The sequence below is a fragment of the Kogia breviceps genome, chromosome 10, assembly GCF_026419965.1.
Source record: "Kogia breviceps isolate mKogBre1 chromosome 10, mKogBre1 haplotype 1, whole genome shotgun sequence".
NCBI lineage: Eukaryota > Metazoa > Chordata > Mammalia > Artiodactyla > Physeteridae > Kogia > Kogia breviceps.
In genome coordinates this window covers 76,766,304-76,790,102 of record NC_081319.1, presented here as the reverse complement: position 1 = coordinate 76,790,102, position 23,799 = coordinate 76,766,304, and the positions used below count along the sequence as shown (strand labels likewise).

General features: G+C 56.6%; 1 protein-coding gene across 1 annotated transcript; it reads right to left on the bottom strand.

Moving 5' to 3' along the window:
* Positions 1 to 4,636: 4,636 nt before the first annotated feature.
* VEGFA (vascular endothelial growth factor A) lies at positions 4,637 to 22,902 on the bottom strand. Its single transcript, XM_067043212.1, has 10 exons — positions 22,890 to 22,902; positions 22,078 to 22,172; positions 19,564 to 20,340; positions 16,498 to 16,546; positions 13,200 to 13,396; positions 12,311 to 12,387; positions 11,907 to 11,936; positions 9,993 to 10,046; positions 8,718 to 8,849; positions 4,637 to 6,578 (listed from the first exon to the last, which is right to left on the bottom strand). Exons 1-10 carry the CDS (start codon positions 22,900 to 22,902, stop codon positions 6,557 to 6,559), a joined length of 1,446 nt encoding a protein of 481 aa, XP_066899313.1. The 3' UTR covers positions 4,637 to 6,556.
* Positions 22,903 to 23,799: the final 897 nt, after the last annotated feature.

The window sequence follows — 23,799 nt, the reverse complement described above, 5'->3', positions numbered from 1 at the left end:
CTCCCATCTCCTCCTCTGCAGATGCTCAGCCAGACCCTATCTTTGCCTTGCATTTTCCCTTTCCAGGCAGATTATAAATATTCACCGATTCCTTCCCTGCCCTCCCCTGTTCCCCATGTCCTGATGTATAATGTCCTGTGGATGCAGCTGAATCATCTTCCTACCAAGAACTCTGAGGCCAACCTGGTGGGGCCTCCCAGAGGTCATCTTGTCTGGCCCCCATCTTAGGCTGGTACGTGCTAAAGCCAGCCCCGGTAAGTGAGAGCCCATTCTGCACCAGGGCCTAGCCCATATGGCTGGTATTTCATAAATTCTGAAGGTTGCGAGGGAGGAAGGAAGGAAGGGAAGGACAAGATTCCATAGCCTTTTCCTCCAAATCCCTTGTGCTTCCCTCTCTGCCAGTTCTTCTCAGCCTCTAGCCTCTCTCCCTCATGCTATAGATGAGGCCCACTTTCTTTTGGTGAGACTTCAATAATACTGAGTGGCTCTCCTCATTCTAGAAATTTGGACAATACTTTGTCCTGCCTGGGTCAGCCCTTGCCCTGAGTCTTCCCACCAGGGCAGACTGCTGCTGGTCTCTGACTGCTTTATAAATATCGTTCCTTCCTGGAACCTCCCTCCACCCCCTGAGACCTTCATGCATCCAGCTAAGACTTATGGATGGTAAAGGACAAAGGTCCTAGCCCCAAAGAAATGACCATTTAGTTAGATGGTTCAGATATGATTGGTGAGTAACAACTACCCCAAAACATCATAGTCTGAAACAACAACAGCCATATATTTACTCACAACCCTGTACATTTGGGCAGGAGATTGCTTCCCTCCTTTTTGTGCTGTGCCAGAGTGGCTCACCTGAGGCTAGAGAATCCAAAATGACCTCACTCACAGGTCTGGGGCCTCAGCTTGGGGTGGTTGGAAGAGTTGGGGGCTGCCTGAGCCCCTCTCTTTCTCTCTACATGGCCTCTCTCTCCAGCAGGGTAGTTGAACTTCCTTACAGCATGGCAGCTGCCTGCTAAGAGGGAAAAAATGGAAACTGCAATCTCCCTCAAGGCCGAGACCTGAAAGTCCCAGAACATCTGTTCTGCCATATCCTCTTAGTCAAAGCAAGTCATAAGGCCAGGCCAGATTCAACAGTGGAAAAGTAGACTCTTTTTCTTGCAGCATGCAGATGTAGGGGTGGAAAGCACTGCTGGCAGCCATATTTGGACCCAGGCCACCACAATGGCACGAACATGTGAAACTGATCCAGAATCACCAAGTCTATATGGATCCATCCAGCCTCCTTACAGGAGGAAAGAGTAGGCTGTCAGGTTCCCTGGAGAAGAAGTACCCAAAGGTCTTTGGGGCTGTGGCCAGGGTAGGTTGCCCCTTAGGAAAAGGGGAAAGGGGCTCAGGCTGGGCAGAGCAGAGTTGAGAAGGAGCACTATGCCTCCAGGGAAAACAGTGGCCAGACCAGAGGGGAAGGTGTGAGTCCCACAGAGGGGAGAAAGGCTGGGACAGCTTGGCACTGAGCCTTGAGAGGTCCTTTGGGAAGGCTGCAGGGGGTGTATGAGCAGGTCTTATACAACTGGGGGAGGCAGCATGTTCGTTTTATCCTTCTTTTTCTCCAGAGTCTATTTAAAGACTGTTTCTGTCTTCCAAGGCTGCGTGTTGCAATCTCTTCCATGCTTAGGTTTCAGATCTTCTACTGACGAGCCCAGCCCCTAGAGACATCTCTTGCCTTGCCACGCTTGGGGAAATATGGATTTCAGCCCTGGGTTTGGCCACCACCACATCCTCCCCCGTCCCACTTTTCTTCTGCCTGTTTGTATTCAGTCTAGACGATTCATTTTTATTTGTTGATGTTCTGCCCTAGCCTGGGGCAACTGTGGTGAAGTGGGAAGAGCACTGGAATCAGAGTCAGGAAAGCTGGTTTAAATTCTGGCTTGGCCATTTACTGGCTGTGAGTCGATTCGGGCAAGTTATTTACCCTCTCTGACCCTCATCTACCAAGTAGAAATAATGAGCCCCATCTCCAGGGTGGCTAAAAGGAGGAGACAGGGCCTGGCACAGGGGAAGAGCCCTCTCTGTTCCTCATCCTCACCACCGACTCTGAGTTCCCCTCTCCTCACCCAGCCCTGCTCAAATCCCCACCTGTCAAAAAGGCTGTCTATCCACCACTCTCGCCCGTACCAGCCATCACCTACCTCCATAGTCTTGGGATAAAACAAACCCTCAGTCACCAGGCCTCAGTTTCAACAATGTCAGTCAGATAACAAATGTTTATTGAGCATGTCCCAGGCACGTTCTAGGAGCTGGAGATACAATGTACAACATTGAACGAAACAGATAAAAATCTCTGCCCTCACATTGCTTGCATTCTAGTAGTGGGGGAAATGAGAGGAGGGGTAAATTTTAAAGCTACACTGTCCAAAACGGTAGGCACAAGCCTCATAGGTATACTGCGTACTTAACGTGTTGCTACTCCCAATTGAGAAGTTTGATAAAAGTAAAATACACATCAGATTCGAAGACTTAGTACCAAAAAACGTAAAATCTCTCATTAATCATTTTTATATTGATTCGATGTTGGAATGATATTTTAGATATGTTGGGGTTAAGTAAAATATATGATTAAATTAAACGTCACCTGTTTCTTTTTACCTTTTAACATCTGGCTCAGAGAACACTTTAAATTACATACATGGTTCATTCACATCATAGTTCTATTGGACAGACCTGTTCTAGAGTATGTTAGATGGTGGCATGTGCCATGGGAAAAAAAGGATGGTGAAAAGAGGACCCCGGGTGCAGAGGACCCCGAGTGCAGGGTGTTGATTGTAAATGCAATAGTCAAGCAGCCTTGCTGAGACAGTAACAAAACTTGAAGGTGAGAGAGCCACGCATGCCACATCTGGGGGAAGAGCACTCTAGGAAGAGAGGACCGCACGTGCAAAGGCCCTGAGGTGGGAGCGCACCCGCGAGGAAGAGAAGCCAGTGTGGCTGGAGCTGAGTGGCCAAGGTGGGGACAGAGGTCATTGAGTTGGGGAGATCAAGGCAACACAGATGGTGCAGGGGCTTTTAAGGCCATTGTATGGACTTTGGCTTCTTTTGCCGAATAAAACGGAGTCTGCAGGGTTTTGAGCCAAAAGGTAATATGATTCAGCTCACATTTTAACAGGCTCACTCTGGCTGATGAGAATGCAAGAGAGAGAAGAATCTGGGAGGCCAGTTGGAGGCTCAGGCAAATATCCATCTGGGATGACAAGAGCCCTGACCTCACAGGTCTTGTGGATTGTGTTAACCAGCGGAAGAGCCACAGGTGGAAAGTGCTTGGAAAATGAGCACTTAACTAGAACCAAAGCTGCAGGAGGGCAGGAACCTCGCCTCCCTTGTCCCCCCCACCCAGTGTGGCCAGGAGAAGCAGGGGGTGCCCTCCCTGATCAGCCACCGAAGTCACCGCTATCCTCCTCAGGGTGTCTCCCACAGGAGGATTACAACAACCTCCCTGCAGGGGTGCTCCCTGTTCAAAACCCCTCAACTGCTGCTCACCCCCAGGTCATAGGCTCTTGGCACCGTGGGTGCGGCAGGCAAGGGCTATTCCTGCCTCTCTCCCACCTTCATGCCCTCACCCACTCCCTGCCTGAGTCCTCCCTCCATGCCTTTGCTCACACTACCCCCCTGCCTGGGATGTGGCTTCAACCCTTCCGCCCGCCCTTCCACGTTCTGTCTTCTCCTTCGCACTCTTTAAGGGGCAGCCTAAAGGTAATATAATGAGCAGACCTCCCAGACTCCACCACCACCAATCCATCCCCATTCCCAAGCTGGATCAAATGCCCCCATCATAATGTATGTATTTTTCTATTTGTGGATTTATAGTTCTGTCTCCTCACCCACCCTCACCAGATCCTTGAGGGGTGGAATTGTCTTATTAATAACAGCATCCCTTGCCCTGGCACGATGGCTGGTGGCCCAATAAATACGGTTTGAAGGAATAAAAGAGGCTAGAGAAGGGGATTTGGAAGCACTGTTCATAAATGCCGAAGACCCAGACAGCTTCCACCTTCCCGAGGCCTACAGGAGAGCTGGGCCTACGCAGCAAGGCAGGGCAGGGAGTCCCCTCAGGGGCAAGCGGAACTGTGGGCCCACCTTCCAGAGGCTCAAGGAACTCCAGGACTACTATGTAAAACTAATTTACACCCTGGGGGTGCAGGCACCGCACAAGCACCCCCCCTTCCCATTCCTAGCCTGTTGCAGCCAAGGCTCCTGAGCCAAACCCAGCCCCGTCCTGTCCTCTGAGAAACAAGCTCAGAGACATGGCCAGTTCCTTCCCTGACAAGGGACATTGCCTGGATCACATGACTCCTGAAGGTAGCTCTACTCATTGCAGGGCCCTTGGCTCGTGTCTAAGGAGCTGTCTCTCCCTCCCCCACTTCCACAGATGGCAGAAGATGAACGAGCTCCCCCAGGACGGGCCCAGCCAGAATGGAAAGACTCTGGCCCCCGGCACAATGAGGTGGGTCACCCCATATCCTACACACCTGGAACCCCTTTCCCAGACCTTAGGCAAATGCCATGTTTCCCATGGAAGGAGGGAAAGGGGGCAGGAGGAAGTCTGGAACAAAGATTCAATGGAGAAGGAGAAACCAGGAGGAGCTTTGAGATCAGAATTAAATTCTTTAATACAAAATGCTTTTTTTTAAGATATATCTGTATTTCTTTGTTGTTGTTTAAAAATAAATATGTACTACGGAATATCTCGAAAAACTGCACTAGAGACAAAGATGTGATGTTAATATCTTTTTCCCCCCACAATTATTACGGATAAACAGTAGCACCAATAAATAAATGATAACAAATATTAAAATTAAAAAAGGAGAGAGATTTAGTATGTAGAATTCTCTATTTTTTCTTGTTTTGTTTTTACATATAAAAAACAGAATAGCAATGTCTATCAGAATCATATATACATAAACATATATATATATATATATATATATATATATACACAAACACGTTGCCAAATATATATATAGTATGTAGATGTATATTGAAACCTTATTTCAAAGGAATGTGTGGTGGGGAGCCAAGGGAAAGGGGAGGGCAGAGCTGAGTGTTAGCAAAATTAAATATCTGTTCAGGACAAGCTAGTGACTGTCACCGATCAGAGCAAGAGAGATTGGAAACGGGAATTTTATACACAAAGACCAGTACAAATAAGAGAGAGCGAGACAGCAAGAGATAGATCTCATAAATAGTTGAAATTAAATATTAACCAAGAATACTGAAAAAAACCCTACTCTTTAATTAAATTAACTGTTTTAATTTCTAATTAAAAGGGCATATTAAATAAGTACCATATATAAAACACTTCTCTTTTCTCTGCCTCCAGGGTGGGCACAAGGACCCTGCCCTGTCTCTCTATGCCGCAGGAAGGGTCGGGTTGGGAGAAGGAGGTGGGTTAACCACTCACACACACACAGCCAGGTCTCCTGGGGGGACAGAACTAGTGGTTTCAATGGTCTGAGGACATTGGGCCCTCCTGGGCTGTGCCCAGGAAGCGAAGCTGGGAGAGGGCCAAGGCAAGAGGCCCTCCCCTCGGAGGACGAGCTGCCGCCGGGCGGCCCTTCCCCCACTCACATCTCTCTCCTCTTCGCCAAGGCATGTCAGTGGCCTCCTGGGCATCTCAGAAGCGGGTGAGAGGAGGTGAAGGCTGCCCAGACTCCTGAATCTTCCAGGCAGTGCCCCTGGGGGCAAGATGCCCGTGCAGCGCATGGAGGGGTTCTCCAAAGCACAGCAGTGTCCCGAGGCTCCCCCAAACTCCTGCTCAGAGCCAGCATCCTCGTGCCCTGTACCTGTTGCCTGTCTTTCTGTCCGTTTGACTCGGGATAGAGGCTCAGGGCCAGGGCTGGGTTTGTCGGTGTTTCCAAAAGCAGGCCAGATTTGCCCCCGTGCCCTGGCCTTGCGCGTTCCCAGGCAGGGGAGGGGACCCCGGCTTCCCTAAGAGGGATAAAAAGATGATGCCAGAGTCTCTCCTTCCATCCTCTTCCCTGTCAGGATCTGGGTGGGGACATTCTCCTCCCAACTCAAGTCCACAGCAGTCAAATACATCCAGTGAAGACACCAATAACATTAGCAATGTTAATTTAAAAAAAAAGAATATATATATTTTATATATATATATAAAATATATATATTTATTTTTATATATTTTATATATATATATAAATGTATGTATGTGGGTGGGTGTGTCTACAGGAATCCCAGAAATAAAACTCTCTAATCTTCCGGGCTCGGTGATTTAGCAGCAAGAGAAATAAAATGGCGATCCAATTCCAAGAGGGACCGTGCTGGGTCACCCGCCCGGGAATGCTTCTGCCGGAGTCCTGTGCTCCGGACCCAAAGTGCTCTGCGCACAGCCTCCTCTTCCTTCATGTCAGGTTTCTGGATTCAGGACTGTCCTGTTGATGGTGGTGGTGGTGCGGGGGCAGCGGCTATGGGTCATTCTGTGTCAGTCTTTCCTGGTGAGACGTCACGTTCCCGAAACCCTGAGGGAGGCTCCTTCCTCCCACCCGGCTCACCGCCTTGGCTTGTCACATCTGCAGAGAACGGGAAACAGAGGCTGGGGGTTAGGGCCAGGGGAGGAGCCCCGGTGGGGAGGCTACAGCCTCCCCTTCCTGCAGCCCGAGACCAGCAGGGGAGAGGACAGAGAAAGCGTGGTCCTGCCTCTCGGAGAGTGGCAGCTACGTCCGGGGCTCCCAGTCTGCCCTCTGGAGTTTACAATCTAGTTGAGACAAGACACAGACAGAATGACATCTCATCACAAGCAACAAATGAACACGTCTCAAAGAACAGTCCCTAGTTGACATGTAAGAGCTGACAGGTGAGCAGAGGTGGACCGAGTTAATCGGCAAAGCCTCCCTGCAGAAGATGTTTCAGTGCAGTCCCTATGGTGCTGGTTTGGGGGAGCGAGTTGGGAGAGCAAAGGATAAGGCCTGTGCAGAGGCCAAGCGGGCCAGGAAGCTGGGGAAGTGAGGCTCCCAAGAGAGGCAGAGCCAGCAGGGCTTGGGGCCCTGGGAAGGTGAGGGACACACCTCCCCTCACCATGCCCACCGTCCTGGCCTCAGCTGCAGGCCCCAGGTACCAGGCTGCCTTACCTTTCCAATATGCTATTTAACTTAGGGTTGGGGAGGCAGAGGAGACTCCTAGAACTTCCCCATCGTGCCCCTGCACCTGGGCTGCTTGCCTTTTACCCTCCCTACTGAGAGGTCAGAGCAGGCCCTGCCCTTCTGAGAGCCTAGGAATGGGGATCCTAAGCCTCCTATTTGAGGAGGTGAGAGGATGGGTTTGGGTAACTTCGGTTAGCCCCCAGGTCACGGCAGACATCCCCCTCTCCCATCTCTGCAGAATGATCACCGTGGTAACCCTAAAATGGCAAATCCCCTTATCTTCTCGGAGGCCCCTGGGAGATGTGGAGACCCCTCAACCAGCCCTGGGGTGAGGCAGAGCTCCCACCCCAGCACTAGTGTACACTTCCTGCCTTCACGTACCGCCGAGACAGACAGAACCCACAGTAACACCCCCCAGGGCCTGGTCCCCAGTCTCCCTGACACTCACAAGCCACGGGAACACGGGAGATGGGGGAGAGAGCTACACTCCAAGGACCCTGTTAACCAGTGAGGCATCTGGACTAGCTGGGGGCACCCTGGCCCTGCCCGGGAATCCCCATAAAAGCCTCTCCTTCCTATAGGTGAAGCTTACGCTGGCCCAGAGGGCTCCCTGCCTTTGAGCACAGGCCAGACGGGTATAAACACCAGTGAGGCATCAAAAGATTGCCAGCCACCTGTCACGGCCCCGTGCTCTTGCCCTCACCCCTGAACTCGGTCATGTATTCACTCACTCACGCACTTGACACTTCCTTGGTCCCCGGTGTGAACAAGGGACAGAGGCACAGATGCCTGGGGGTGGGGGTCACACAGATGAATAAAACCTAAGCCCAGGTGTGAGGAGCTCACAGCCTAATATTAGGAGAATGGGTGTGGCTCCCTCCCTCCACCCATCCTAGGAGCATTTGGAAATAGGTGGGCTGTTTGGGGTTGTCGCCGAGATGACTGGAGTATTGAGGTATCTAGCGTCCCCTGATGTTAAATCTCCTATCTGCCCTAAACCAACAGGCAGAGCCCACGCCCTCCAGGACCCCAGTCTGAGGATGAACTCAAGCCCTGTCGCCAAGGACAGACACTGAGGGGATGAGAAACCCAGCGGTGTGGACCTCAGAGGCGGTGGTGAGGCCCCCAAGTGTTTGCACTTTGTAGAGGCAGCATCCCCCCACGCCGGGAAGGGCCCTCCCTATTAGCAGCAGAGGTAGGAATCACGACGTCAGAACCAACAGCCACTACGAGCAGGACCACAGGACACAACACTCAGCTTGCGTCCACACCACCACAGGAAGCCACACTGGCCTGCCCACTCATGCAACCAGGGCAAGCTCTGAACTGGCCCTGGCGGGCCGGCCAGCACCCGCTGCCCAGCGCAGGGGGCCCCCGCAAGCAGCAGAGAAGGCGGCAGTCACCAGGCAAGCAGCTAGAAGCTGAGCAAGCAGCTGGCCCATTTCAGGTGCGCGCTCGCTCGCTCTCGCGCTCTCTCGCGCTCGCTCTCTCTCTCTCTCTCTCTCTCTCTCTCTCTCCCCATCTCTGTGCAAAGCCCCTCTCTGACTTGCTCGCCCTCTGGGAACCAACCTGCAAGTACGTTCGTTTAACTCAAGCTGCCTCGCCTTGCAACGCGAGTCTGTGTTTTTGCAGGAACATTTACACGTCTGCGGATCTTGTACAAACAAATGCTTTCTCCGCTCTGAGCAAGGCCCACAGGGACTGCAAAAAGGCAAAAGGAAAGACATCTAAGCTAGAGCGTCAGCAGAGAGAGAGAAAAAAATCCATGCAATACCCCCTACCACGTCGGCAGCTGCACCCCACCCAGCTCACGGGCCCCACACCCTTCCACGCCCTGGAAGGGTCCTACGCCACAGCGGAAGACAAGAGAGAGCGGCGGCAAGAGGCAGCACTGGCTAGGAAGCCTGCCCGCAGGAAGAGGCGGACACGCACGGGCAGAATGCAAGGACAGGGCTGCTGTAAGGGGCAGCGCGGTCCCACGGGCACAAGTGCAAGTCTCGGGCCACAGGGCCCCAACGGCTACCACCCCCGAAAAAGCACACCTTGACTCTCCACCTGCTGGGGATGGCAATCGGGGCCACCTCCTCCCTGTATGAAGGCTCATGCCCAGGCCCCTCCACCAAAGGGGGGCTGAAGCAGGGAGTGACAGCAGGCTAGGCCCAGAGGCAGGGTCCACAGGCCAGGCCACTGGTGGCCAAAGGTTCCCCCGCAGCCTCAAACCCAGAGGAAGAGGCCACCCTACGGGAAGGCTTCTGTGGGTGCCATAGGTTGGGCTGGAATAGGGAGCTCTCCTCCAGAGGCCCCAAGTCCACAAGGAGGGGCCGCAGCGGTGTTTGACGACACATCCTCCTTCAGCCAACAACGAGCTGCCTCACCTCATCCACGCCCCTTCCTCACGCCACATCTGCCCTCCCCACCCCCACCCCCCAGCTTCCAGAGAAGTGCGGAAGCCTAGAGCAGTGGAAACCAGTTGGGTGAGCAGGCATCAGCGCCCGGCACCCGTGCCAACATGGGCCCGCCACCAGTGCCCAGTGGGTGAGGGAAAGGCGGTGGGTGCCCAGCCAAGCCAGAGGCCCCTCCCTGAATCCTCCAGGCCCACTCTGCCCACCCGCCCACCCCCAACCCTGGACCAGCAATGCCACCACCACATCTACCCATCGGTGCCAATTAGTGGAGTGAGAGTGAGAGAGAGACACTAGCGAAGAGGGAGGACAGGAGCCAGGGAAGGGGAGCAGGAGGGAGGCAGGGTTCCAGGGTCCTGCAGGCGGGAGTTTGACTGGGGGCTGGGGAGGCTCCGGGAAACGAGACAGCGGTGGCACCACGTACGCGCTCCAGGATTTATACCGGGATTTCTTGCGCTTTCTTTTTTGCCCCTTTCCCTTTCCTCGAACTGATTTTCTGGAAAATAAAAAAAGAGACAGACAGAGAGAAAGCAAGGGGGTAGGGGAGAGGAAAGGAAGCAGTGAGGAGGGCAGGACACAGGACACGCTCCGAGGCACGAGGAAGAGCTTGCACACGTGCACGCACGCGGGATGGGCCGGGGTGGCAGGCACTCAGTGGCGCCTTCTTCTCACTTTACCCTCGGCGGGGGCGGGGGGGAGCAAACCCAGCTCCTAGCAAGGCTGGGGTTGGGGCGGGGGGGGGGGCAGGGGGAGCAGAGGCTAGGTGGAGGGCACTGGACCCACAGGCCTCCACGCCCATGGTGTCTCCTGGTCCCAGGCAGGGGGCAAAGCCTAGAGGGCAGGCTCTCTGCCCAGCATCCCTGAACAAGTCTGATCCTGAAGATCAGGGGCCATAAGAGGTAGGCCAGAGTTTGGGGACAAGGTCAGAGACCTGACTCGATGGGGGGCGAGGGAAGGGGGTGCAGGCTGTACTCCAGGCAACTTCTGCCTTCATTTCCAAGTACCAGAGCGAGGGGTCCCTCCAGGGGCCCTGCGCCTCTGTGAATCCCAGTGTAGGGGAGCAGCTATCTTGGGAGCTGGCACAAAACCAAGGGTGGCACACGAAAGGCGCCAGCCAGCCCGGCCATAACCTGGGCTGAGAGGCAGGGCCCCAGGCAGGCGGCAGGGTGGGGTGGGAGTTAGGGAGGCGAGGGGAGGGGGGCCTGGGCGGCACTTGGCGAAGCGTCCTCTCCCCAGCCTGTCAAAGCCTGCTACACCATCTCACCAGACTCTCTTCGGAGCCCAGGCAAAACCCCACTCTCCCTGTGGGCAAGGCAGGCGTTTGGGGAACAGGCAAGGGCGGCAAGCTGAAGCCTGTCCCCATCAAGGGAACCAGCCCTCTCCACACATGCCCGGCCCCAGAGAATGCCCCTCAGGATGGCTGCCACATGGGAGAAGTGAAGGGGAAGGGATGGAGGAGCGGGGCAAGTCTGTTCCCTCTCGGGAGAAAGTTCTGGAGGAAGGAAGGTCTTCATTCACACGCGCACAGACACACTCTCTCTCTCTGAGCCTCCTGTCCCCAATCACTGCTCAGCAATCCTGAAGTTGGGGACTTAGGGAAGAGGCAAGGGGTTGAGGCCTAGGGGGCTTCAATGTCACCAGAGCGTTGGGGGCAGACAGGATGATGGGTGGGGGAAGGGCAGAGGTGCTCTCTCTCAGTCTCTTCCCCTGCAGGCTCTCTCCCGTGCCAGCCGCTCGCCCTGTCTCGAAGGATCACCACTGCCAGACCTCACCCCCTGCTCTATCCTGACCTGACCCTCCACACTGAGCAACTGAAAGCCTCAGGAAATGGCCAACATTCACCACTTTCTCCCTGGCCAAGGGGGCTGAGAGTTTCTGGCCTGCCTCACTCCCGCAGGAGGGCATGCACCAAGAAAACACCCCAGCTGGCCCCAAATCCAACCGCACCACCACTGCAGCCACCAGAAGAGCCATTTCCTCTAACACACAAAAGCTGGCCTCTCTGCCACCCACTCCCTCTCCCTGCCATGGGTGACAGGAGGCTAAAGCAGGCCCGGGAGCCAGCATCCACAACGGCCCCCGACACATCAAGACCACAAGTCCTGGCCGGGAATGGCCCGGAGATGCATCGTCTCTTCCAAAGGAAGTTCCAGGCACCAGGCTGGGTTTCGTCAGTTGTTCTAGAGCCATAATCCTGGAGTTTGCTCCATCCCATTGCTGCCACCACAAGTCCCCATGAAACCAACTCTCAGACCCAGTGAAGCCATCAGACCGCCCTGAGAGAGGAAGCCAAGAGCCCCAAACCAAGACAACCAGCCAAGTAGAGGGAGAAGAGCGAAAAGTCATGGCCACTTACTTTTCTTGCCTTGCTCTATCTTTCTTTGGTCTGCAGTGGGTAAAGAAAGAGAAAAGAACAAAACAAAGAGGAGTTCAGATGGTGATGGTAACGAGAACAAAAATAATAATAATAAAAACTTAACATAGTATTTATCATACATCAGTACAGTTTTAAACTCTTGACATATAGTAACCCATTTAATCCTTATAACAATGCTAGGCAGTACATACTATTATTGTGCCCATTTTACAGATGTGGAAACCGAGGCACATTGAAGTAATATCGAAATGCCCACAGTTACACAGTTGGAAGGTGGAAATGGGCTAACAAGTGGAACATACTTAACCCTGGCCCAGAGTGGGCCCCCTGAATTCATTCAGCAGCCATTCACTGAACAAATGACTCCGTGACTCCATCCTTACCTGCATTCACATTTGTTGTGCTGTAGGAAGCTCATCTCTCCTATGTGCTGGCCTTGGTGAGGTTTGATCCGCATAATCTGGAGGGAAAGGAAGCAGATCACAGCGGTTAGTGACCCAGCCAGCCATACCCAGGAGGGAGACCCCATGGCTCCTGCCACTCAGCACCCAGGGGTTCTACAGAGCAGGGAAGGGTGGTGGAAGTATGGGGGGACCAGGGGCTCTACCAGAAAGAGCCTCAGGCCCACCCCAACTCCCCCCGCCCTGCTGACCTCAAGGAGCCCCTGCTTCTCTTGAGGGCAGACATGGCTGCAGGGTTGGCCAGGCTGGGAATTTGGGTCCTGGGTTCTTGCCACTCCCCATCCCTCCCCTCCTCTTGTCCCCTCCAGGCCTCACCCTACCCCCAGTAACTACCCAAGAGCCACCCATCCCTCCCTGGGGTCTCAGAGTTCCCTCCAGCCCCATCCAGGCTGAGACGTGCCCCATCACCAGGCAGTACCAAACGACTGGCTTTTAAAACTCTCCACAGACCAGGCTCATCCAGCTTCCCAAACAGACCCCCAGGGAGGGAGGGCTCTCTCCCTCCTAGAGAGGAAGGGAGGGGCTCCTGTAACAGGTGTCAGCCCCCTCCTGAGCTCAGGGGACAGAGGTCAGGGAGGAGGAAGAGGTGGTCGGGGCTTGCTGGAAACCTGGGCTCAGAAATGCAAGCATCTTTTTCTCCAAAGAGGGTAAGACCTCCACATCTCCCCTTGACTGACTCAGGGGTGAGAGTTGGGCAAGGCAAGTCTGGCTCCTCCCTTTGAGAGTTGCCCAGGAGAGGGCCGGGGACCACCTGTTGGCAAAGCCTAATGCCCACCCCGCAGCCCCTCCCCCACTCCCCACAGGTGCCCACCTGCATGGTGATGTTGAACTCTTCGGTGGGCACACACTCCAGACCCTCGTCATTGCAGCAGCCCCCACACCGCATCAGGGGCACACAAGACGGCTTGAAGATGTACTCGATCTCATCGGGGTACTCCTGGAAGATGTCCACCAGGGTCTCAATTGGACGGCAGTAGCTGCGCTGGTAGACGTCCATGAACTTCACCACTGCATGGCAGGGGGTGACACATGAGCCCAGCAGGTCATGTTAGAGGTGGCCGGCCCTTCTCTCCACCCAGCTTTGTAAGGCCACTCCTTTCTGTGAGAGGTACCCACTATAGTCCTTCTGAAAATCTAACTTAAGTCTCTTGGCTGTGGTTGAAGTCCTTTCCTAGCTTTCCACCACCAACACTGATGAAGGCCTGTTTTTATTCCAAAGATCACATGGCACTGTCAGGTTCTAAGGGAGTCGGCCTGCCGTGTCTGATCCCCTTGCCTCGCCATGACAGCCAAGCCAATCCCTAGGTCAACCTTGATGCCAGAGGACAGTCTGAGTATGAGTATACCTGTTGGGGGTCTCTAAGCTTCCTGTGAAAGGAGGAGCAGCCAGCTTGGCAAACCCACTCTCCATTTCCCTCCAACTCCCCACAGCAACTGCCATACCATTAACCAACAACCACTTACTGAGTGAGCACTTCCTATGTGCTGGGCACTGTGTACAGGAGTCCATAGATGTCACCCCAAACCATTCTCCCCCCCACGGTACTCTGAGGTTCTAGTAGGACCCCCCCATTTTACAAATGGGGAACTAGAGGCTTATAGAGGCTGAGTAACTGGCCCCAAGGCCACACTGCCAGTAAGTAACAGAGGAGGTGGTGGGCATTGGCACAGGGGTTGGGTCTGCCTGGAAACAGCAGGTGGCTATGGGCGGCAACACTGTGCTGGCCCTGCCAGCCACCGATAACCCCACCCAGGAGGGCAAACTGCTTGCATCATGGAAAAAACGGTGCCGCCACTGCAGTCACGGAGCATTTCTAGAAGCTGATCTGGAGGGAGACCAGGGTAAAGACAACTTCCCAGGCTGGCTGTGGAGCCTGGGGTGCACCAGAGCATGAAGGGGTAATTCTGGGCCACAGAGGTAAGGGGGTCGCTGAGAATAAATAAAGTCAGGACTCTGAACGACTACTCCAAATTGTGGCCTGGCCTGACACTCCCCATCACCCCTCCACCACCACCACCACAGAGCAATCCTGTCCCTGAAATGAGTTTCCCCTGAATAGAAAGGAAGAAGCAGCATCCAGCCAGAGAGGAAGCCTGGGCTCTGGCCAGGACTTGGTGTGACCTTGGGACAGTTCCTCCCTCTCTAGGCCTCAAACTCTGCACATCTGTGTAAGTGGGTTGGGCTGATCTCTAAAGACATTGAAACAGAGGTTGAAGTATAGGGTTTTGCCTTCCATCTCCAGCCCTAAGAACAAGCGCCCTTTTCTCAGCCCAGGTGACATAACGTTAGAACCCCACCAAGACATCTGAAGGGCATACCCCCAGCTGCCTCTCCCCAGAGGCCATAGCTGAGCCTCTCCTCACTCCTCCCTCCAGAGGGGTGAAGGAAGATGAGCCTGGATTGCTGGGGAGGGGGGTATATATAGTGGATTAGGGAGAATGTGAGGAGCTGAGGGGAAGTGGGGAGGCTATACGTGTGAAAACAGGAAGGAAAACAGTGGGGGCTCCCAAGCCAGTCCTTGGCCTTGCCTGAGGTCTCTGCTTCCCCATCCAGACAATGGGCACAGAATTCCCCACCACTACAAGGGTTAGGATCAAGCGTCATCAAAAAGAGTATAAACAAGACCAGGGATCTGAAAAAGTCCTTTTGTAAACCAAGTCTATATTGAAGAAGATGACTAATCAAGAATTCTTGCCCTGACACTTCGTCGTGGCTGGGGATAGAGGTGGCCAAGACTTCAGGGCCACAAGGACAGGACGGCAGAACAGTCTGGCCTGGGTCATGGCAGTTGGTAACTGATGGTAAAAAGATCCAGGGTGGGAATTCCTTGGAAAAGCTCCCTGGAATCCTCAAGGCCCACAGGAGGTAGAGGGGGGTGACTTCACCACACCCTTCGCACCCCAGCCAATACCTGAGGTCAAGGAAAGCTGTCCTGCTTTTGCTCAGGCATAGGCGCACATACACTCCAACTTCAGGCTTCGTGGTTTTCCTTATTTCTCTAAGACAACTTTACCCCAGCAAACAAAGACCATTTGTCTTGCCTCTCCCAGACCTCAGAGAGAGACCAGTGGAGGCTGAGGCGGGGTGGGTGCACCCTGGGAGCGGAGGCCTGTCAGTGGCACAGGTGGGGAAGCCAGGCCCTGGGTCAAGGAAAGGGCTCCCGAGTGAGGAAGGAGGCAGAACTGGCCAGACATCCCCACCAGCCTGGGGAGTAGAAACACTGCCCCTGGCCACCGTCCGGGCCACTGGATTTGGGTCAGGGAAACTCGCCTGGAGGAAGACCCCAGGCCCTTCCCTTCTCAGAGGTGGGGAGCTGGGGCAGTGGCACATCGGGCTGGAGCAGAGGCCACATTCAGTAGTGGGGAGAGCCAGGGCATCCCTAGAGAAATGGGAGGATCTGTACTCCAAACCGCGGCAAACAAAAGGCAGGCAGACTCAGGCGGGGCAGAGGGGCGGGGCTCCTGGGAGCTACAGCCAGCCCTCTGCTGGACCAAGAGGGAAGTTCACAAGCACCCAAACCTACTCCCCCAGGAGGGCAGGGGGAGGCTGTAGGGCTTTCTCTCTCCACCCCCAAAGGAATGCCAAGTTGGGGGAGGGAGTTCCATGAGCCTGGGCCCTCTGCACCTCCAGCTCGTACACAGCCAGCAATCTAGACAGCGGGCGTCACAGCCTCTGCCACACAGACCCCACAGGTGGAATCTGGCTGGGTTGGAAGTGACATGGAGTATCCATCCTCCCCTGGGAGCAGGGGGGGAAAAGGGACACCTCCCCTGACATCTGGGATCCTTGAACACTAGTTGTCTTCCTGGTCTGTTCTCACAACTCCCCCTCCAAATAAAATTTTACTGGAAAGAGCAGAGGAAAAAGACCACAAGTCCTATTTCTAGCCGTGGTCTGAGTAGTACAGACAGAGTGCTCCAGAATGGAAGGGTTAATCTCCCGGAGCTCACCTTTTCCTTTCTAGATCCCCAGATTCCTGTGCCCCTTCCTCACCCAAATCCCAACAGACCTGAGAAGGAACTGGGCCTTCCCACCCATTCCCTGGGGGATCAAGGGACACCCCTCCCCAATCCATGTGCAGGGGTGGGTGTGTGGGGGGGGGACTTACCTTCGTGAGGTTTCTGCTCTCCTTCTGCCATGGGTGCAGCCTGGGACCACTGAAGACAAAACAAAGAACGCAGAATGGGCATGGGCAGAAGCAGGGATGCACAGACCCAGCCACCCCGCCCCTGCTCCCTCCTTAAGTCCCTCCCAACCCGCAGCCTCTGGCTTCTCCGGGGCTTCTGAATGGAGCAGGGCACCTCGGGGGCTCTCCACAGCACAAAGCACCACCCCTGGACTGCTCCAGTTCTGAAGCCAAGGAAGATAAAGACTGACCAGATATTGGGGGGGGGAGCTCAAAACACAGGAGGAAAACACCAGAATGCTGTGCTGCCCAGGTCCCTGCCCCTCCCCCACATTTCCCTTTCCCAGCCCTCACTGGCCCCTTGCTGAGCTAAAAGAAGTGAAGTCTCTCAGCCCCCTTGACTCCCTGGTCCAAAGCCACGGGTAAGTATTAAGGTCAAACAGGAGGACAAATTTGGACTGGGGCAGGAAGGAAGGACTGGGGGCAAGAAAAACAACATGGTGACCTTCTCCTGCTGACATAACAAATACCAGGGTGCGCTGGTGCTGGGGGGTTGCGGTACAGAGGACCGAAGGGCACCAAGCACCCTCCCCCATCCAAACTCTTCTATCCTCAGGAATACTTAGCAAAGCCACAGGTTGCCTAGAGGGTAAAACATGGGAGAAAACCCTGCGGGAGGGGAGGGCCCCATTTCTCCCTGCGCACCAAACTCCCTAGAGCCTGAATTTATCTCCAAGGCCCCGAGCCTCGGGCTCCACCTGTTCCCTGGTTTCTTCTCCCTCCCAGACTGAGGGGGGTCCCAAGTCTCTCTCACCTGCTGGGCACCTTCCTCGAAGGCAACCAGGGAAGCCTTTTATGCCTTAGCACTGCCCAACCTCTAGAGGGCCCCCTGCACTACCTAGGCCTGAGGCCTCTCATCCCTCCCCACCCCCACCAGATCATTCCTCCCCTCCCCAGAAGCTGTGAAGGTCAACTAGCCCAACCATGTGGACCTGACAGCACCCCGCAGGCAAAGCCTTCTCCCAGCCCTTCCAGAGGGTCTCCAGTTGTCACCAACTGCCCACCCCACCTGCCCCTCTTTTGGGGCAGATCCCGAGCAGCAGAGCTGCACTGTAGCCCACAGAACTGCAGACTCCGCAGAGACTCTGACTGTCTGTCTCTCTCCTTCCCACACCCCCCCTCAATACACCCCAGACCCCCAGCCTTGCCTCCAGGGCCAAGGTCAGATAACAGTTTCCAGGATCCCAGCTGGAGCCTCCCCCTACAGTTCCCTCAGGGACCCCCCTGGAGTCTCTGCCTCAGCCCCTCACCCATCCCCATGGCACCCCCTGGCTTCCCTCTGCCAACATCCTGCCTATGCCCTCCACTCCTCCTGGGCCCCAAAGAGCAAAGGGGTCAGAAACTTCATACCCCCTCCAAGTCCAGGGGTCACTGGGAGGGGCAGTTCTGGGCGGGGAGGGGCCAGGTGCCCTTCTCTGGGGGCCTCTGAAGGTCACACTGTGGCCAGGAGGCCTCTCCTCCCCCTCCCCCCCTCGGAGGCCTGGAGCCAAGGCCTTTGTGCCAGGGTCTGAGGAACTCCGGGTGGCGGCAGGGACCCCAGCCCATTTTCTTCCTCTGCCACTCTCTAAGGGGATTTTGTGGCTAAAGGAAGAGCGGAAGAGGATCCCTTAGGTGGTTTTGGGAAGCAAGGTGGGTGGGCAAGTTTGGAGTTCCGAAAAAACCACCTGCTCCTGGCTCCAACGCCCTTTCACCAGAACAAAGTGTGTTTGCAAGGCTGGCAGGAGCTCCCTCCAAAGGTTCGGGGAGGGCTAGTCCCACACGGCCCATGTCACAGCAAATTTCAAACCATTTTTCCAAAAAGTGTAAAGTGGGATGAGGACCCTCTTTAAACCCTCCCTTAGGCCACCCCCATAAAAGCTAAAGCACAGCTCACTCGGAAGTGTGGGGGAGGGGAGGGAAGCAGACTGTCACCAAGTCGGGACTTTAGGTTGAGTCTCGACAAAGCACCCGGCTGGGCCCAGGCAGCCCGACTCCTGACAGCGATCCTTCTTTTCCCGGACTCTGGGGCCGGAGAGAGGTTAGATGGGTCTTCTCAGCAGAGGGGAATAAAAAATAAAGAGGTGGCAGGGGATTGATTCTCTTCGAGCAGAGAGGAAATGGGGAAGGGACGTTAGGAAATTCCTCCTAGGAGGGGATTAAGGGCTGGGGACAGGGGGAAGGAATAGGGGTGGTTCTCCGGGTCCTCTGCATGGGACTACCTCGAGAGGTCACCTTCCCGCGGAGGGCAGGCGGGGGGAGGGGAGCCACTCGCCGCCCCGGGTTCCTCGCTCGGGCCGCCGCGTCTCCGGGAACACGCGGCCGGCCAGGCCCGGGCTGATGTAATCGGCTCCGCGCCGCGCGCGCCCGGCCGGGCGGGGGAGGGCGGGCACCGAGCGGGACGCGAGCTGGGACGGGCGGGGTGGTGCGGCGCAGGTGGCCCGGCGGAGAGGGGGGGGTCCTAGCAGCAATCCACCCCAAAACTTTTCCCCAACTCGAGGCGAGGGCCGCAGAGATCGAACGGCAGTGACAGCAAGCCCCTCTCTCGCCTGCACCCTGCCTCCTCCACGCTCTCTGCCCTCCCCCGGTCCAAGGTCCGAGCACCCCAACCCCCGCCCGCTGGGCTCCGGCTCCCGCCCCCGCTGCCCGGACTTCCAGTTCGTCGGGGACCAGCGGCCGGGAGCAAACTTCAGCCGCCCGCGGCAGCGCAAGCCCAGCCCCCTCAGCTGCCTCCTCCGGCTCCCGCCCTCCGCTGGTCGGCCCAGATCCTACGTGCGGTAACTCTGGTGGGTGGGCAGGGCCCGCGTGGGCGGTGAGACTCTGTCCCGGTGCCCTCCCACCTAGCGCGCGCCCCCTCCCCCTACACGTATGAAGATAGAGGCGAAGCCGCGCGCCTGATGCCCAAGGACCCGCGTGGGGCACTGAGCCCCCACGCGCGCACTCGCATGCACGTCCCCAGCCGGGAGAGGCGCTCGCAGCGGCCCGCGGCGCCAGGCGGGCACGGCGGCTTACCTTGGCATGGTGGAGGTAGAGCAGCAAGGCAAGGCTCCAATGCACCCAAGAGAGCAGAAAGTTCATGGTTTCGGAGGCCCGGCCGGGGCCGGCGCGGCTCGCGCTCCCTCTCCGGCTCGGGCTGCGGGGCGGCCCGCTCTCCTCGGCGCCCAGGCGGGCGCCTCTTCCTCCCGGAGCCGAGGCCCGGGCCAGGGCCTGAGGCGCGCGCGCGGCTGGAGCACTGTCTGTGCACACAGCCGCGTCACCCGTCCATGAGCCCGGCTTCCGAGAGCCGAGTCGCCACCGCGGCCCCCTCTCCTCTTCCTTCTCTTCTTCCTCCTCCCCCTCCTCGGACTGCGGCTCCTCCCGGCCCGAGCTAGCACTTCTCCCGGTTCCGCTCGGCTCGGCTGCCCCGGCGCGGACCACGGCTCCTCCGGAGCGAGAACAGCCCAGAAGTTGGACGAAAAGTTTCAGTGCAACGCCGCGAGCCCCGACCCCCTCCACCCCGCCTCCGGGCGCGGGCTCCGGCTCCTGCCCGCGGCTAGCCGCCGCGTCCACCGTCGGCCGCCGGCCGGGGAGGAGGTGGGCGCTGGGGCAGGGGGCGGTGTCTGTCTGTCTGTCCGTCAGCGCGGCTGGTCCGACGTGGGATCCCGAGGGGGAGGGCTCGCGCCGCGCTCTGGCGGTCACCCCCAAAATCAGGTCACTCACTTTGCCCCTGTCCCTCTCGTTTCTCGCTCGCCAGCGCGCGCTCTCTGACCCGGTCTCTCTATCTTCCTCCACTTCTCTTTGGAGCTCTTGCTACCTCTTGCTTCTCTGCTGGCTTCCAAAATCCGAAGTGATTTGGGGGAGTAAAGGAGCAATCTCCCCAAACGGTCGGCCCGATTTAGCGGGGAATGGGAAGCAAAAATAAATTAAAAGGGGGAAAGAATACGGTTTAAACAAAAATGTTTCAGAAGAAAAGGAGGAGGGTAAACCCTGGATAAATGAATATCAAATTCCAGTGCGGAGACTCCTGGCTGGTGACCCCGCTGGTTCGTCCGCCTCTCCGATGCGTCTCTCGACCGAGCGCCGCTGCCGCCGGCTCCACTCGCCCCCCGCGCCGCGGCCTCCTTGCAGCCAGGCTGCCCCAAGCCTCTGCGCTCCTCACCGCTACGAGCCGACTAAAAAGAAGGCCTGGCCCCGCCCAGGCACGCCCAGGGGCGGGAACAGGCCCAGCCTCTGCTCCTTGAGTCCGTCCCCTCCGTGCGTCTTCGGCCCGTGGCGCTGCCTTCGCCTGGGGACCCCAAGCGAAGCCTGGGCCCCCACCGACACCAGTGAAGCGAAACCTCGACCCCTCCCCAAGGTTCACAGCCTGAAAATTACCTATGTGCCCCCCTTTGCCCGGAGACACACACGCCCGCACGGTATTTGGGGGGAGGGTACAGGAAAGTGAGGTTATGTGCGGACAGGACGCGAGAGCTATTCCCTCTATGCTGGGAATATTGGAGGGGGCAGGGGTTTGGGGGAGTCGGAAGGGGAATGGAGGAAAGAGGAACACACAGATCTACTGGAATCCTGGGGTGACCCCTGGCCTTCTCCCCCGCTCCAACACTCTCAGCTACCCCCCCAACACACTCACACGCGTCCTCACTCTCACGCAGATGCTGCTCTCCCTCTCCCAAGTTCACCCAGCTTCCCTGTGGTGGCTGAGCGCCCCCTAGTGACTACCGCCTGCACACCCCAGCTCCGGTTCAAGAGGCCTCAGAAAGAGGGTTGAGGGAAATTACCCCTGATATCCCCATTTCTGACCTCTCAAAACAGTGGCATGTTGGGGACTCAAATGGCCCCATGTGCACAGAGCCCAGCGCTGGGCACAGAGGGCATGATGTATCCATCTGGACACTGTGCCCTTCTGGAGCCCTCATCTGGCCTGCTGCAGCCAACAGGCTGGGGTGACTGGGGTCCTTTGGGAAGTGTTCAGGGAGTCTCCCCTGGGGAGAAGTATTTGGCACCATGTTCGTGGGGCTGAGAACAGGAAGCCGTGTGGTTCTGGGGTTAGTCAGTGGCCCAGAGGGAAGAGGACCTGTTGGAGCCCACGTATGCACTGTGGAGTCTGGCAGAACCCAAAGGGAGAGGCAGCTGGGCAGACAGAGGCCCTTGTTCCTGCTTCCCGCCCCCCCCCACCCCCCTCCACGAGATGCTGCCAGGGAACTGAGGCCAGGGGGCTGGTGGGGGCGGATGGAGGCCAGGGCCTGAGTGATGATTCAAACCTACTCACCAGCACTAAGGAACGTCTGTAGGCCAGCTGCCCAGAGCTCCCACCAGGCCGGAGGCCAAGGCTTCTATCAGCCCCAGAGTCCAGGCTCACAGTTCATCTTCTGAACAGAATTGGGGAGTTCTCCTCAGCAGCCCCCAGACCTCCAGGATCCCTTGCCTACTTCTCGCAGCTGGCAGTCTCTTCTCCGTTTACCTCAGTCACCCCGGTTCCTTCAAAGCCTCCCTCTCCCCCAACTCCTCATGTCTTCCCTAAGTGCTCCCCAAGGCCCCCCAACTCACCCTTGCATACAGGAACCAGCCTTGAAAAATTCCTGGTTGGGCTTTGACCCAGCAGCTCCCAGGCTCCCCCAGGGAACAAGGAGGGGTGGTGATACCTGTGGGAAGAGGGACTAACCGGTCTTATTATTCATCCAGATCTGGCCAGGGCCTGGCCTGGGGCTGATGTACCCTCTGTGAAGGCCTGGGCTGAGAATGGGAGCTAGGCTGAGAACAGAACACAGCAACTCCTCAGCTCATGGAGCTGTGGTTTGGTGGGGGAGGTAGGTTACCCCTTTAGTACCCCAGTTCCACAGGAGTGGTGTCCTGAGGCCCTTACAAGCAGAGGGGCTGGCTCAGCCACCACCCTATCGCATCCTCTCCATCATTCACGCCTCCAGTCCCATCTCCACCCCAGCAGCAGGGACAAGGTCTTTTTACGGTTAGTCTCCACCTCCCAGGCAGGCCTCCTCACCAAGGTTCCACCCTCCAAGATGCCACGTGGGACATGGAAGCGAAGCCACTAGACTTCCTCCTTGCCCAACCTGGTCCTCGTCTAGCACCCCCAGAACACAAAATGTGGGCACCTTAGCAGGGATCCCCTGCCTTATCCCTACCCTGAGGCCGGCAGAGCCCAGGACAGAGGCTCCCCGCTTCACCACCGGGGGTCACCCTGGCCCCCTCCTCTGCATCCCTTCTCATCCCAGCCTTCCTTGGCGCCCAGAGAGGCCTGAAGAGGTCTTAATAAAGGACCCTGAAGTTGGGAGGAAGACGGAGGGGTTTCAAGGAGGGATGGCCATCAGTTGTCACTTAGTAGCCACAAGTCTGTCCCCCACCTGAGCCAACCATTCCACATTCAGCAAAGTGTGTTACAGCAACCTCTGTGAGCTCTGGTCAGGAAACCAGGGGAATGAGGGAGCAGAACTGCAGCCTTGCCTGAAGGGTTCTGAGCACCCTTTTCACTAGGGTGAGGAGGGGTCTCCCATCTCCACCCTTCATTTCAGATCCACAACCTGGTGGTCACTTGGGGGTGGGGGGCTGACTCTGGGTCCCATCCCCCAATGTGATGTCACCACCTTTCACAATAATACACTGTCATGGATCCAACGCCATGGGTTATCATCAAACTGAGAGCCCCACGCTCCTGGGTCTTCAAAAATGGGGGCCAGAAACACACAGAACAAGAACACAAGTCAACAGCCATAAGACCACATCACATCTCTATAGCATCTTCTCCTTCCGGACTTAATCCCCTCCAACAAACTTGATCCCACTTATCCTCCCTCTGCAGGCTGCTTCAGGACAGGGACTATCAGGGCAGACTTTCCCCCCAGAGAATTCCAAGGCTACAGAGGGACCCAAGGTCACCCAGCAACATGGCAAGGAGGGGTGGGGGCGTGTGGAGCAGCGAGCAGCACGGACAGAGGTCACGCTGGGCCCCCTCAGAGGCAACCTCAGCCCCACTCGGAGGGCCCCACCTCACAGCCAGGGCAGCCTCGGCCTGTGGCTCTGTAGTAGTTCAGAAGGAGCCAAAGAGGAAGGGGAAGGTGTTCCAGGTGAGGGCGAAGGGGAGAGAAGGGCAGAGGTGGGTGGAGAAGAGCATGAAAGGTGTCCAGAAGCCAGCAGTGGCCCCAGACAAAGGGAGTAGTGATCGGGCCCAAGGCACAATAGCTGTACTTTGTCCTGATGTCCTGACACCTCTGATGTTCAGGGTCGCTCTCCCTGTGTGGGTGGAGGCTGTTCCCT

What these genes read in the sequence shown, in the direction of transcription:
- VEGFA (XM_067043212.1), bottom strand. An exon ending in GATAGAGCAAGGCAAGAAAA is followed by an intron (nt 10,047 to 11,906) that starts GTAAGTGGCCAT and finishes TTTATTTTCCAG; the next exon opens with AAAATCAGTTCGAGGAAAGG. An exon ending in TTAAACGAACGTACTTGCAG is followed by an intron (nt 6,579 to 8,717) that starts GTTGGTTCCCAG and finishes CGTTCTCTGCAG; the next exon opens with ATGTGACAAGCCAAGGCGGT.